Below are 14,317 nucleotides of genomic sequence, written 5' to 3'. Positions count from 1 at the left end.
ATAAATCTATTTCTGTTTTGAAATAAGATTAGATTATATATCTAGCTGATTTCCTATTAAAATAAGGTTTGATTACAGGCCAGATTTTGCCATTATTAAAAATAGTTAAGCTATGCACTTTTAAATAAAATTTAATAAGGAAGCAATACGTCGTTTACTATTAACAGGTATAGAGTTTAGGCAGATCATATTTAAATTTTAATTTATTTCAAAAGTAAAATAGCTTTAGCTTTGCAAATATTTTTTTTGAAATATTGTATAAAATTGTGCACAATAACTTAAAGACCAGATTGCCGCTATATAATTGCTTGCAAACCGGTAAATTAATTTGAAAAACTGAAAGGGAAAGTGATATGATTGATAGATCGTTTCATGGGTTACAGGGTTTAAAAAAAATCCGGTCTTTCAAAAAAAAATTTGAATTTGAAATTCTTTTTTTTATTTTAATAAAATTTACTCTGCATTTGGTTTGGAAATACGGGAATACTGAAGCTGACTATGAAGATTCGCTTTGAAGACGACGAAATTCGACAAAACGGAAAACATAACACACACAAAAAATGAAGAATTGATTTACAAACGACAAAATATAACTAAAGGTAGACTTTAAAAAAAAAATAATGAGACAACAAACATGAACATTCAAATTTTTGCCACTGCTAGCATGATTTTGCAAAAATTCTTTTAAGAAATATATATACTATATGTATGTATGCATACGAGCATAACTAATTAATAAAAGAGAGCCTATTTAAGTCCAAGTATTCGGAGCCTCACATTCATGCGTGTGTTGCGGTATTTTGTGAAAAAATGTGTAAACATAAAACAGGTTTTTTGTTTGATCATCAAAACAATGAAACACAAATGTGCAAACACTTTTAAGCCAAAGTCCAAATAACTGGCGCTATATACCTATCCATAAAATGAATAATTACATTTTCATCATCACGACACCTGATTGTTTTATTTTATTGTATTGTTTTAAAGATTATTCAAATTTTGCTAATCATTTGGGTGAAAATAATTTAGGGTTTCTTGTCTATATCCAGCGCGCCTTTGTTATCGAAAAAGGGCAACAGTATAGCCATGGCTTTGGAGTAGTACGGATTCAATAGTGACTTGAGTCTAAGGGCATCACCTTCAGGGCCCAGTTGCATTGCACTCTCAATATTGGCATCCTTATCAGTGGGCAATAGTGTGAAGACCATCACACCGTTTGCAGTAAATGGACCTGCGGATATAAAGATAAATAGAAGGCATAAACGATGAGTTAGATTGCGTCTTTTATAATTACAATTAAAATATACATACCCCAATAACTATATTTGATCATGAGAGAGTGTATCTCTTTCAGAGCGGGCAACTTTTTGCTGTATTGCAATAGTTTTAGGCATTCGACCAGTCGTTCGTGATATATTTTAATGAAGTGATCGAACTCTTTAACTTTAATATCAAGTGCTGCCGATGTGGTTATCAAATACCACAGATCTTGTGCTGGTGAGCCCCATTTGCTGATCTGTAAGTCCACGAAGAGTGTCTGGTCGATATCCCCATTCTCCTTGTGTCTAAACATTATGTTATTGGACCAGCAATCTCCGTGATTCAGAACATTAAACTCATTGGGATCCACTTGACTCAATCGTATGGCCTCATCGGAAGCGTCCGTTGGTTTAATTATTTTGCCAATGAAATATTCGGGATCATCTAATCCCCATTGATGAATAGCCTGCAAATATAGGCTCTGACGTGCGTTGGCTATTGCCTCAAACATCTTGCGATTTGTTTCATTGATCATGCCAAGATTGAAATGGGGATCATAGGGTCCGTTTAGCTCGTAATATACCACAGAGGCCGCATGTAGCTCGGCTAGTTTCCGAAGTACAGCTCGCATATGGGGCAGATCGAAGCCCTTCAAACGATCGACATTGCTGAAGTTTTTGCGCCTCAAATCCTCCATAATGAGAGTTATGCGTTCAGGACTCTCATCAACATGGAGGCAATTGGGCGCTAGCTTCAGTTCTTCTCCAGCAGCTCTATAGAACTTTTCGAAGGCGGGTATAAGCACCTCATACATCTGTTTCTCCTTAGGAAACAGGCCCATGGCCTTAACGAACTGAGCACTGGCCGCTGATTCCAGCATGGTCTTCAAAATGTAAGACGCTTGCTGCGTACTGCCATCTGGGGAATATATGTTCAATTTCAGTTTGGTTTAGTGCTATGATCAGACAGGTAAATAGTTTGCACACAAACTAGCGCTTTTTAAAGAATACTATATAGCATTGACATTAAAGCTTCAGTGTATTAAAAATCGAATTCTTAGCATGGAATCATTATTATTATAATATAATTTTAAAGTTTTAACATTTGTGTGCAAATCATTTGTCTGACATTTAAAGTATTACCCTTTAATTCCACGTCCACGTTGACTCGCACCATAACTGAAGTGTAGTTCTCTCCCGGGGCAGTCGCTGCTATAGGTGTGAACCTTTTTATGCCCACCAAGTCGGGATATTCCTCCTCCACTATGTGCCGAAAGTAATCTTCGTTTATCCACTTGGGTATTAATAAACCAGCATTGGGGCTAGACTGGCTCTCTGTACTGCTGGGTGCCATTTTTCTTAATTACACTGCCATTGAAATATAAACAACGCAAAAGTACAAATATAATTGCGTGCTTTCAAAATGTGGTGTTATTATGAATACAATTATTGCTCAATTAAATATCATCAATGTTGTTTACAGCGATGATGATGCAAAGCCTTTAGTGGCCTCAAAAAAAATAAAAAAAAAATCATGTAAATTATATACGAGTTCATATGTATATTCCTATTTACATGCATAATTATAGCAAAACAAATGTATGTTATTTCTCGTGTTGCGGTGTGGGATTATCTAATGGTTATGAAATTTTTGTCTACATACATATGTGTATATAGACAGGCAGAAAGCACATTGATTAAAAAAATAATATAGTCTCCGATTGTTATACTCTGTACAAGAGTATACTATGTTTGCGCGAGCTGAAAAATGTAACAGGCAGAAGGAGGCGTGTCTCTGTCTTTCTGTCTGCCCGTCCGTGTGTCTGTCTGTCAGTATGAACACCTGGATCTCAGAGACTATAAGAGCTAGGGACACCAAATTTTGCACAAAGATGGCTTATGTGTGTACGCTGTGCAAGTTTGTTTTTTTTTTTTTGATTGCCCCCCCTTACCCACTTCCCCACTATGGGGGTTTTCCCGATTTTCCATTCGTATAATCGCCTATATCTCGGAGACTATAATACCTAGGGACACCAAATTTTAGTCCAAGATGCCTTTTGTGAATACGCAAGAAATGTATATTTTGGAATTTCCCTCCCTCCCCCCTCTCCACCGCACTACATAACTCCCATGTTTCTTGGGATTTTGAACTCAAACTTGGCAAATACCTCCAGTTACTGATTATAAGTTCAAATGCCAAATGATGATTTATAATGATAGGCTGATTTAACAGGAAGTTATAGCCATATATGTATGTACACTAGACCAAGCAGAGTCCGCAGCTGTTGTTGTTGTTACTGATTTGCTCGGGCACACGAGACATACACAGACATACACAAACACAAACACACGCGTAATTATTCTACATATATGTTCAGAGTATTTCAAAGTCAGGCTTCCCGACTTTTGCTTTTCTACTTGTTGTTGAAGTGGGACCCCAAGAACCTTGAAAGGTTTTGAGTCTTAAAGCTTCTCACACACAGCATACAAAACCAGATAGTTATCTCGATCTAAGGAATTGCTCAGTTCCTACAAGTCAGCAGGTATTTAGTAGAACAACGTATGTAAATTTAACTGCATGTTTTTAAAGTTATTTGTAAATCGGAACACTCAATAAAAACTCAGGGAAAGGCGAAAGATAAGATAATCAGAATACTAATTTACTCACATGCCTTGCACCCTAAACGAAGCCCGACAATTAAGCAAATTGATGCGTCAGTAATTATTTAACTCGTTAGTTGCTTAAACAACCTCTCTCGCACACGACCGACAGTAGACTAACGCCAAGCAATGTCGAACTAGCAACAAAACTCAATTTTTTTGCAGATAAAACAACGCAAAATGATAAATCTATGAACAAGTTCAGAGACTTTAATACATGCTGACAACTGTGTGGTCTGTGGTTCCTCTGGACCCATGATTGAACACAAGGTTATGCTATTCATGGCGAATATCTCAAATAATTGAAACGAATTGGCGCATGCCATTTGGTTCCCATGCTTTACTATTTTATTGTGCTGATCATGAATGGTTGACACTATTGTTCTAAATAAATTTCAAACGCGTGGCATTTTATTTCCTCTATCAATTGATAAGGTTTGGGCGTGTTCGAGCTATAGGAGAATAAACGATGACGTTATATTAGTTTTATCAACAAAGATTTGTTAATAAGTAAGGCATTGAAAGTCAATTCGATTCAAATTAGTCGCATTTTTTGACAGTCATAGTTATTGACATTTTTATACACTGTATCCAACCAATAATGGGGTATACTGCTTAGCTCAGTGCCGGCTTATGTTATACCCAGATTTCCCGATTTATGACTAATTGAATCGAAAAAGTTATGTCTGTATGAACGCAAAGATGTCGCCAAAAACATTACTCTGTTATCTATAAATACCCCACCCATTTTATCGGTATTATTTGTTAAGGCTCCAAAATTCTTCATTTATGAAATAAAAAACAATTTTTATTATTGCTTTTGATTCTTCTTTTATTTAATCAACAGAATGTTTCAAAAACGTATTGAAAGCAGTTTTCATTTATTATTATTTTTAAAAAGTACTAAAAAGCATAAAAATCAAAATATTCAATTTTAATCCATGACAAAGCAGCCCCTATTTGTAAAAAATGGAAAAAGTTGTACCATAGCCTTCGCATAGTATGGATTTATAAATGTTTTATAGCGAAATGCATCGGCTTCAGGACCTTGTGCCATCATATTTTCCATGGTAGAGTCTTTATCAGAGGGAAACAGGACGGCTATTAACACACCAAATGATGTTAGCGGGCCTGGAAAAGAAGATCGTTTTAATAAAACTATGAAATATCAAGCAGTCTCTCAGTATACCCCAAAATCCGTATTTTATCATCATAATGTGCATTTCTCGCAAAGTTGGCAAACTATTTGGGTAATTCAGGAGCTTTAGGCATTCAATTAATCGCTGATGATATATAGCGACAAAGTGATCGAATTGCGTGATTTTTATGTCCAGGGCAGCAGATGTGGTTATCAGATACCATAGATCTTGAGCAGGCGTGCCATATTTTCCCACCTGCAGATCCACGAAAAGCGTTCTATCGATTTCGCCATTATCTTTGTAGCTGAACATTATGTTGTTGACCCAACAGTCGCCGTGATTCAACACATTAAATTCGTTTTCGTTGACCTCATTCAATTTGACGGCTGCGTCGAAAAACTTCGCATCACTTGTAATATTAATATGGGTCTCAACATCCGGCAAGCCCCACTGCCGCATCGCTTTGGCGTATTGTGCATGTCTCGCTTCGCCCATCGCTTCAAACATTTTGCGATTATCCTCAGTGTAAAAGCTCAGTAGGTACATATTTTCATATTTTCCATTTAACTCATAGTTCACTGCCGAGGCAGCATGCAGCTCAGCCAGTTTCTGCAGAACCCTAGACATGTGCGCCATGTCGAGGCCCTTCAGCCGGTCGGCATTGGAGAAGTTTCTGCGCTTCAGATCCTCCATGACGAGTGTTATGCACTCCGGAGTTTCTTCTATATGCAGACATCGCGGTGCCAGTTCAATATCGACTCCAGCCTCATTGTAGAGTTTGGTAAAGTTGGGTATGTGAACTTCATACATTTGCTTCTCTTTGGGAAACAGCTGCATGCTATTGACAAAGCTCGCAGTTTCAGTTGATTCCAACATGGTCTTCAGTATGTATGAAGTATCTTTTTCACTGCCATCTAACATAAAATAGAAGAAATTTGTGTCACTGAACTCATAAACCTGCTCCACAACAGACAAACAGACTCACCTTTCAGCTCTATTCTAACGATCACGCGTATCATTGTCGAAGTGTAGTTGTCTCCAGGCGATGTGGCGGCAATTGGAGTGAAGTTCCTAATACTGACGAAGTTCGGTTCATCTTTTTCTATTATGGGCCGGAAGTAATCTTCGTTTACCCATGCCGGTATGTTAAGATGCTGATTGGGATTAATGGGCTCGCTAGAGCTCGTATTTGGAGTCATATTCTGAAAGAAACCGAACCTTTAAATCTATTTTATGAACACGTATTTCTTAAATAGCTATAGGTCTTGCAAGAATTAAAACTCGAATGTGTGCGAGCAAAATAAATAATTATTTTTTATTAAAAAATGAATTTAAAAATTTTTAAATTTTATTAATTTTATTTCGCTGCCTAATTTATTTTTAGGCATTAAGTTTGATCCACTTTTATCAGTTTAAAATAAAATTGAAATATTTGTTAGCTTCAGAAATAAACAAATGTATATACTATATACACATAGATTCCTTTATCATGTATAGTATAGCAAAAATGATTCATTTAAAGAAACTCTGTCCAAAATTATACAACTCATGGCTGCAAATAAACAAAATTATTTATATACAGGGTGCGCCAGCTTTTATGTTGGTATGTAAACATTGAATATCTTTGAAAATAAACAACTGATTTTCAAGTATGAGATATTTTTATTTAATTTGGTTCTGTACAATTACTTGAACTGAGGTTTTCAACACTGGTCTACTCAAGTCAATCGGTTAACTAATGACAAAGTTATTCAATATTTACATACCGACATAAAAGATGGCGCACCCTGTACTATACTTAATTCGGCTGCAGAATTGTAATTTAAAACATGTCTAATTACTTGTATGTGGTAAATTTTTTTTTTAATTACTTCAGTTAAAAAACGCTTGAGCGCGTGATTAAATGACCGGTACTCACAAATGTCAATGTAATACTAGCGTTCGCACTCTGAAATCGTAGTGCTTGGATGTGTTTGATAAGTATGTGATAGCAAGATCCCTGCAGTTCGGTTGGTCGTGGGGGGTACTTGTACATCGAGCAGGCACCAAATTTCGAGTTGTGAAGCCACCTGCTTGGCATATAATCTCCGCTGATAAGACGAGTTCCCTCAACCACCTTATCGAAGAAGTGATAGGCCTGACACCAGCGAACTGCAGGGAAGGTCTTTGTATACTACTTATGTATTAATACTTTACACAATACAAATGGCTGAGTGATACGATAAAATGGCAGAGCGTTGTTGTTCGTTAAATGCATGAATTGAATGCTAAACAAACACACAACGAATATTTTTGAAATGCTGTTTCTTTCATCTTTTTTCATTTAAGATTTATTAAGCACGAGATAGTAAATCGCCATTTCGAAGACCCTGCACGCTAAATAAATACGCAAAACATAATTCTGGTTTCTACTATAGGTGTAGCTATTAGTCTATAATTAGATGGATATTATGGTTTCGGATTCAACGCAATCAAAATTGCTAGCTCAGAATGAGCTGAAATTTTTCAGTCGGGCGTGTGGCCTCATATGTTGATAATGAATTTAATTGGCCTGCAAGTACCATAAATGCTTTGTTTGACAATAAAATGTTAAGTATGTATTTATCATTTGTAATCGTAATCGTAAAATGCAGAGGCTTGCTTTTATTGTCTCTGGTATGCGTTTTAGACGAGTCGAAATTATACGAAGTGCTTTTTCATATCGCTTGTGTTAAAAGCAACTTAAATATAAATTAAATATAAATTAAAAATAAATCAAAAATAAAATAATATTTATTAATAAAAAATTAAAAATATTAAAAATAAATTAAAAAAAATAAAAAAAAATAAAAAATAAATTTAAAATAAATTAATAATAAATTAAAAATTAATTAAAAATTAATTTAAAATAAATAAAAAATAAATTAAAAATAAATTAAACATAAATTAAAAATTAATTAATAATAAATTTAAAATTTATAAAAAATAAATCACTATTAATATTTAAAATTAATTAAAAATAAATTTAAAATATACTAAAAATAAATTAAAAATAAACTAAAAATATATTAAATATAAATTAAATATATATTAAAAATAAATTACAAAAATAAATTAAAAACAAATTGAAAATAAATTGAAATTGAATAAAAAATATTAAAATAAATAATCAAATAAATTACAAATAAAATAAATAATAATAATCTTAAATTAAATGTTAAACAGTTACAAGTAAAAGAGTTTAAAAATGCATTTAACATTTAAATTCAATTAAAATGAAAATGAAATTTATTTTATTTTTTATAAGCCTTATTTTATCTCATTCGATTTGAATTTGAGACTCAATACAATTTATTTATTTTGTAAAAAATTTAAAAACAACACATAAATCTAATATGGTTTGCATTAAAACATCCAGAGACAGTTTCATTTTGTTCTTAACTCCAATTTAGTAGGCCTCTGGCATCCATCCAGGGCAAAACCTCATTCATGACTTGAATGTATTTGCGATTCGTAAACATCGAGCATTTCATTTTGGATGCTGAAACAAGTAAAATAAGGTGTTATGCCTAAAGATGTGGAACATAAAATTTACCATAACGGTCGCTATTCTCATCCTCGAATTCGCCATGCATCATCACAATGGGAAGCACACGCGATACAACAACATAGGCTAAGAAATACATTTTGAATATATATTAAGGAATCGATGGCATTTGAGAAACCTTACCTGCTATACCATTGTTATTCAGTGCTTCTTGAATTTTTGCAAACTCCGGCATTGGACGCCGAAATTTCAGAAACTTCAAGTTCTCCAGCAGATAATAGAAATAATATTGAACTAAATAGTCAAATTTTTCCAGCTTTATATCCCGATTCGCCGATGAGAGTATTGTATAGAAGAGATCATAGGCCGGACTTCCATATTTCACCACTTGATAGTCGAGCAGTTGAATGTCTTCGATATTGCCGAACCCGTCGTTTTTGAACATCACATTATTCACCCAACAATCGCTGTGATTCAGTACATTAAACTCATGGGGATTCACCGTCTGATTGTCCAGAATGCGATCAATGAGAACCTTCTCCTTGTCTATTAAGCGTTTGTGGAACTGTGTGCCAACACGCCAGCGTCGAAGCTGCGTCAGAAACGGATCGGCGTCGTTCAGTTCCTTCAATATCGGTTTATTGCCTTTGGTGTAGACCCCAAGAGTAAATAATTTGCTGAACATGCCATATTTCTCCACATAGACAGCGGAAACAGCGTGGAACCCGGCAAGTTTCTTCAAAACCTCTTTTATGTGCAGCTGATCGAAGCCGCCTTGTCGATCTGCATTCTTAAAGCCTTTGGCTTTCAGATCCTCAAGCAATATATAGTTGGCTCCAATATTATAATCAAGCTTGAATGCCCGAGGTCCGAACTGAACGGTCTTGCCCGCTGCGCTATAAATTTCCTCAAATTTTGGTAATATTTGGTGATACATCTGATCTTCCCTGAAGAACATTTTGAATTGACTCATTATCTTTGCTTGGAACTTGCTGCTGTTCTGCGCTTTCAGTACAAACGAAAGTTTTTTGGTGGTCATATCTGAAAAAACATAAATTGGTCAAGGGGAGGGGAGTGAAGGTGGCTTGGTGGATGAACCCACCCTTCTGTTGAACCTTGACCTTGATGGGCATCAGAATGGTGCAGTTCCGATACTGAATTGAATCCACAATAGGTATTACAGCCATAACTTTGTCCTCATCATCCGAAATGCTGTGCACGGCCTTCGTCAGCGAAATGCAACTCACCCACTCTGGTAATTTGGCAGTTGACATGTTAAGCTTCTAAAGTTCATTAATTTTGTGCTAAAATAAAAAATATTAATAAAAAACAAAACAAATATGCAGTAATTTTGAACAAAATTGTTCTCATAAACTGACTAAAATAGCACTGACTAGCTAGCATAGCTATTAATTTTATTTCAGAATACTATAATGTTTGCGATTGCTAATGACACTTTAATACGCATATAAATATTTTGTTTTGATGACTATAATAAGGCTTAATTGGCACACTGGAAATGGCATAATTAGATAATTATGAAGCACTACTTCCAATCGAGCAGGCCGCGATTATCCAACCATGGCAAAATATCTGCCATTGCCTGCACGTATTTCGGATTGTTGAACATGGCGGCCTTCATTTTCGACTCATCCTGCACATAGCTCTCCAGATTGGCATTCTCCGTCTTGTCGAGCATCACAACGGGCAGCACTTTAGAGACTACCATATAGGCTGAAAGTGAAATTGTTAGCCGAAAGAAACTTCAAGCCCCTTCAACTGCCAACTCACCTGCCAAGCCATTGCGGAACAAAGAGGCATGCAGATTCTTTAGCTTTGGCAACGGACGATGGTATTGCAAGAGTTTTAAATTCTCCACCAAATGATCGAAATAGTAGCGCACCAGGTAATCAAATTTTGTCGTCTTGATGCTTGGCTCGGCCGATGAAAGTATCAGATAATACAAATCATTGGCCGGCGAACCGTATTTTCCCACTTGAAAGTCCACAAAGAGTGTCTGCTTGATTGTGCCAAAGGCGTCGTATTGGAACATAATGTTATTGGACCAGCAATCGCCGTGGTTCAGTACATTGAACTCGCGTGGATTGTAAATTTGGTCTTGTAGCAAACGATCAACCAAGTAGTTATCACTGTCGGCCTACAGAAAAAATTCAAAATTACACTAATTTAAAGGTCTAACCTACACCGATATGTATCGATAATACTGTAACGTATAAGAAGTATTTGAATAAGAGTGTATATTGATATGGCGTGATATGAGAAGAAGCAGAGAGTAGAAGCAGAGAATAAAGCAATCCGTAGCTATTAAAGCTTACAAAATATAAGAGGTTCACAATAAAAGCAATTGATCTGCACAAAAGAAAAGTTTTCGTTGTCTTTAGCAAAGCTTTGAGGATTTAGGAGCTGTTAAAAATGGAAGAAAATTGCTACCCTTTCAGTTTCTTTTGAATTATCTTTCAGTGTGATGAAGAAAAATTAAATTAAATTTGAAAACTTTAGCAACTTATTTAAAAGTTTTTTTATGCGCTTTTGTAATTTTTTAAGATTGTTTTTAAATAACAAATAACAGCAAAACCGCGAAGCTTACATATTGGTGACAAATAGTAATACAGAATATATGGTTATATGTATTATCATATATATCATTCAAAGTGACTATTTGCCTACAAATTAAAAATTTTTAACATACCAACTTTTCATAGATTTTCTCTGCCTTTTTCCATTTCTTTAGTTGTGCCAGAAAAGCGCCAGAAGCATTAAATTCTTGTAGCAATTGGCGATTAGCCTCACTAAACACACCGACAGTGAACTCCTCACCGAACAGACCACTCTGCTCCACATAGCAAGCGGAAGCTGCATGGAAGGCGGCCAATTTCTCCAGAACCTGCAACATATGTTCCAGATTCAGACCCGCTAAGCGATTGGCATTTTTGAAATTCTTGGGACGCAAGTCCTCGAGTAAAACATAATCGACGCCAATATCCCGATCGAATTTGTAAGCTTTTGGTGCAAATTGTACAGATTTTCCAACATCGGCATATAACTTTTCGAATTTCGGCAATATGGAATGGTACATTTCATCCTCCTTGTGAAAAAGTTTCAATTTGCTGAGTATAGCTGCCATGATTTCGTTGCTATGCTGAGCCTTCAGCACAAACGAAACTGTTTTTGTGCTTTCATCTGTAGATGGATAGATTTGAGGTGTTACAGTTTAATTTTTATGAAGGTTTTCCTACTCACCCTGTAATTCCACTTCGACCTGTAAGCGCAGCATAAGCGCCGAATAGTTCTCGCCAGCGCTACTGGCCTCCTGTGGTGTTACACTAAGAATACGCACAAAGTCCCCGACTTGGGCTCGTACCGCATTCTCCAAAGTGACGTTTGGTAGCCAACCCGGAATGTTTCCATTTCCTGGTTCAGCATGTCCATTCGTAACCTCGGCCATATTTTTAGCTCTGGAAAAGGTGTTAGCAACTAATATTAGAGTTAAAGCCCTAGCGGGATTATCAAGTACATAAGCACAGAGAAATCAGAAATCGTCATAATCTGCGATTGTAAATCATGGTTTCTTGATATGACATAGTTCTGGGAATTCGAAAGAGGGCTGCAACCAATCATATAAACTGTTATATGTCATGGAATTAAATAAACATAGGTGGCGCTAATGATTCTGTTATATTATAGAGGGGTGTGACGAGAATCGTCTAAATAAGGGTTGCTCCCACAATTCTCCGAAATGTTTGGTTTGGTGTGCAGATTTTATTATGCCGCCAGACGTCAAAGTGTTTACAACATCGCGAAAAGAAATTATAGTTTTCTAGATAAGTAAAAGTACCGATTTTATATAGTAAACAAACTAAACCAACAATTACAGGGAATCGATTATTAAAAGTGACTACCAAACAAATAAACTGATAAATTAATGCAGTATTGGCATTTTCCAATTATTTACTTAAAAGGCTCTCTGCGTTCGATTATGGAATCGAATTAATAGGTAGTAGTGGCAGCAAGTTTATAACTTTACGTGGAATTCTTGCATGCGGTTTTATTGGTTGTCATGTGAATTCGTTGGATCGGGTTTTCTTTCAATCACGTTATGCGTTATGTCGGGAAGGTTTCCCCTTCGACGCCTATAGATTAGACATAAGTTATCGATCACGTTGCCATAATTGATATTCTACTCAAATCATTGTATATCAGGTCACATGTTTAGTTTTTATGCTCTTGAATTAAATTGCAGAATAAATACAATATTTTATACAAGAAAATTAAGACTAAAATTAAATTAAAACGTAAAATGCAACTTAAAGTTAGTCCAATTGTTCGTAACACTATTTTGCACCTCTTTTATGAATCAAATGCTTCACTATTTGGCTTCTTCACTGCCACCGACACCTAACAAAACTGATCGAGCAACTGCAACCGGCAACGGTAGATATCGAATGTTTATAGGTGTTCCGATGTTGGAAACCTCTTTCCTTAATTGGCAAAAAAATGACGATCGGCTGACAAATGAGCAGAACGATTGAGCGCCGGCGATTCGAATCTACTTCTTGTGCCCCCGATTTGGCATTAGACGACGATATACCTTATCGCGTATATTTAATTGAAGTTTATTTTGTAATTTAATTTGCCGAAACCCGTAAACTGAGCAAAGACATTGAGGCGAGGCACAATTCTCCTCAAGCATATGTACACAGAAAATAGAACAGCATTTTAAATAAACATTTGATAGCAACGATTGATGCCGAGCCATTGTTTGATAAGAGACAATAGCGCGTTGTATTTGTAATTCAGCACTATATATGTACACATATATCGTATCGTATTGCGCTCCAATTTGCGTGTGATTTTACGTGATTATTTATTAATTGCTTGTGATTACCTTCTTCATGTGACAGAACATCAGCAAACTAGAAATGTAATTATGTGACTAAGACTCTCCCCATACACCGGATTGTTGAGGGAGTAAAAGATTCAATACAGTTTAAAGAGAAAGCTAGAACACTCTTTGTTAGAACACAATATTTGATTAAAAGGGCTCTCACATACTACAAGTATATGTGCTCGTATGTGTAGGAGAGCTGATATTTTCTCCCATCGGTAATTGACCAGTTTCAAGTGTTTGATAAGCATTTCATGATAATATTGAATAAAAATCAATACAGTTCAGTTTCAGTTTGAATTGTGTTGCATAAAACAGGAAGTTGGTGATTTTTTGAACGAAATGCCTTACTTGGGCATTCTAAAATCTATAAGAACTGGTTCCGTTTAGTCATAAAGCCTAAAAGCTTATCTAAAAATATAAATACTATGTATTAAAATAAATGTTGGGAAGTTATTAAATTTAGTTACTCATTAAAATGTCTACTAAATGAGTCATATAATATATATTGTTATCTATAATGGTTATTTATAATAATTTTATATTAATAGCAGTTGTATGTATAGCTGATAGCAAATAAATAAAATTAATGAGAGTAGATTTTAAAGATCAAATAATGTGAGTGTATTTTACAATTATAAGACTATTTTATAGATGTTTTGTTCTTTACTCCAAGTTTGCAATATATCTAAGATATTGTTAAACAGCTTACCTTTAACTTACTTTGTTATAAATCCAAAGCATTTGTATTTCCCAAAAATTGATGTCATACAATATTAAATATCGTCTACAGCTTAATTTAAAATTAAAATAATACAAGTATGTG

General features: G+C 35.2%; 4 protein-coding genes across 4 annotated transcripts; all 4 read right to left on the bottom strand.

The window, feature by feature from the left end:
* Positions 1-936: 936 nt before the first annotated feature.
* On the bottom strand, positions 937-4,029 carry LOC115623813. The gene is made up of 4 exons (XM_030518357.1): positions 3,928-4,029; positions 2,403-2,627; positions 1,312-2,178; positions 937-1,231 (listed from the first exon to the last, which is right to left on the bottom strand). Exons 2-4 carry the CDS (start codon positions 2,611-2,613, stop codon positions 1,026-1,028), a joined length of 1,284 nt encoding a protein of 427 aa, XP_030374217.1. The 5' UTR covers positions 2,614-2,627; positions 3,928-4,029; the 3' UTR covers positions 937-1,025.
* A 755-nt stretch (positions 4,030-4,784) lies between these two features.
* LOC115623973 lies at positions 4,785-6,920 on the bottom strand. Its single transcript, XM_030518542.1, has 4 exons — positions 6,826-6,920; positions 6,045-6,261; positions 5,110-5,973; positions 4,785-5,051 (listed from the first exon to the last, which is right to left on the bottom strand). The coding sequence occupies exons 1-4, from the start codon at positions 6,829-6,831 to the stop codon at positions 4,855-4,857; spliced, it is 1,284 nt and encodes a 427-aa protein (XP_030374402.1). The 5' UTR covers positions 6,832-6,920; the 3' UTR covers positions 4,785-4,854.
* Positions 6,921-8,365: 1,445 nt separating this feature from the next.
* Positions 8,366-9,935, bottom strand: LOC115624107. The gene is made up of 4 exons (XM_030518700.1): positions 9,688-9,935; positions 8,769-9,626; positions 8,634-8,711; positions 8,366-8,579 (listed from the first exon to the last, which is right to left on the bottom strand). The coding sequence occupies exons 1-4, from the start codon at positions 9,857-9,859 to the stop codon at positions 8,476-8,478; spliced, it is 1,212 nt and encodes a 403-aa protein (XP_030374560.1). The 5' UTR covers positions 9,860-9,935; the 3' UTR covers positions 8,366-8,475.
* A 48-nt stretch (positions 9,936-9,983) lies between these two features.
* LOC115624024 lies at positions 9,984-13,091 on the bottom strand. Its single transcript, XM_030518600.1, has 5 exons — positions 12,949-13,091; positions 11,847-12,061; positions 11,296-11,786; positions 10,377-10,743; positions 9,984-10,319 (listed from the first exon to the last, which is right to left on the bottom strand). Exons 2-5 carry the CDS (start codon positions 12,049-12,051, stop codon positions 10,132-10,134), a joined length of 1,251 nt encoding a protein of 416 aa, XP_030374460.1. The 5' UTR covers positions 12,052-12,061; positions 12,949-13,091; the 3' UTR covers positions 9,984-10,131.
* Positions 13,092-14,317: the final 1,226 nt, after the last annotated feature.

Source organism: Scaptodrosophila lebanonensis, unplaced genomic scaffold, assembly GCF_003285725.1.
Source record: "Scaptodrosophila lebanonensis strain 11010-0011.00,11010-0021.00 unplaced genomic scaffold, SlebRS2 tig00000053-arrow-pilon, whole genome shotgun sequence".
Classification (NCBI taxonomy): domain Eukaryota; kingdom Metazoa; phylum Arthropoda; class Insecta; order Diptera; family Drosophilidae; genus Scaptodrosophila; species Scaptodrosophila lebanonensis.
The sequence above is the reverse complement of the archived record's forward strand: the minus strand, read 5'-3'. Positions and strand labels throughout refer to the sequence as shown.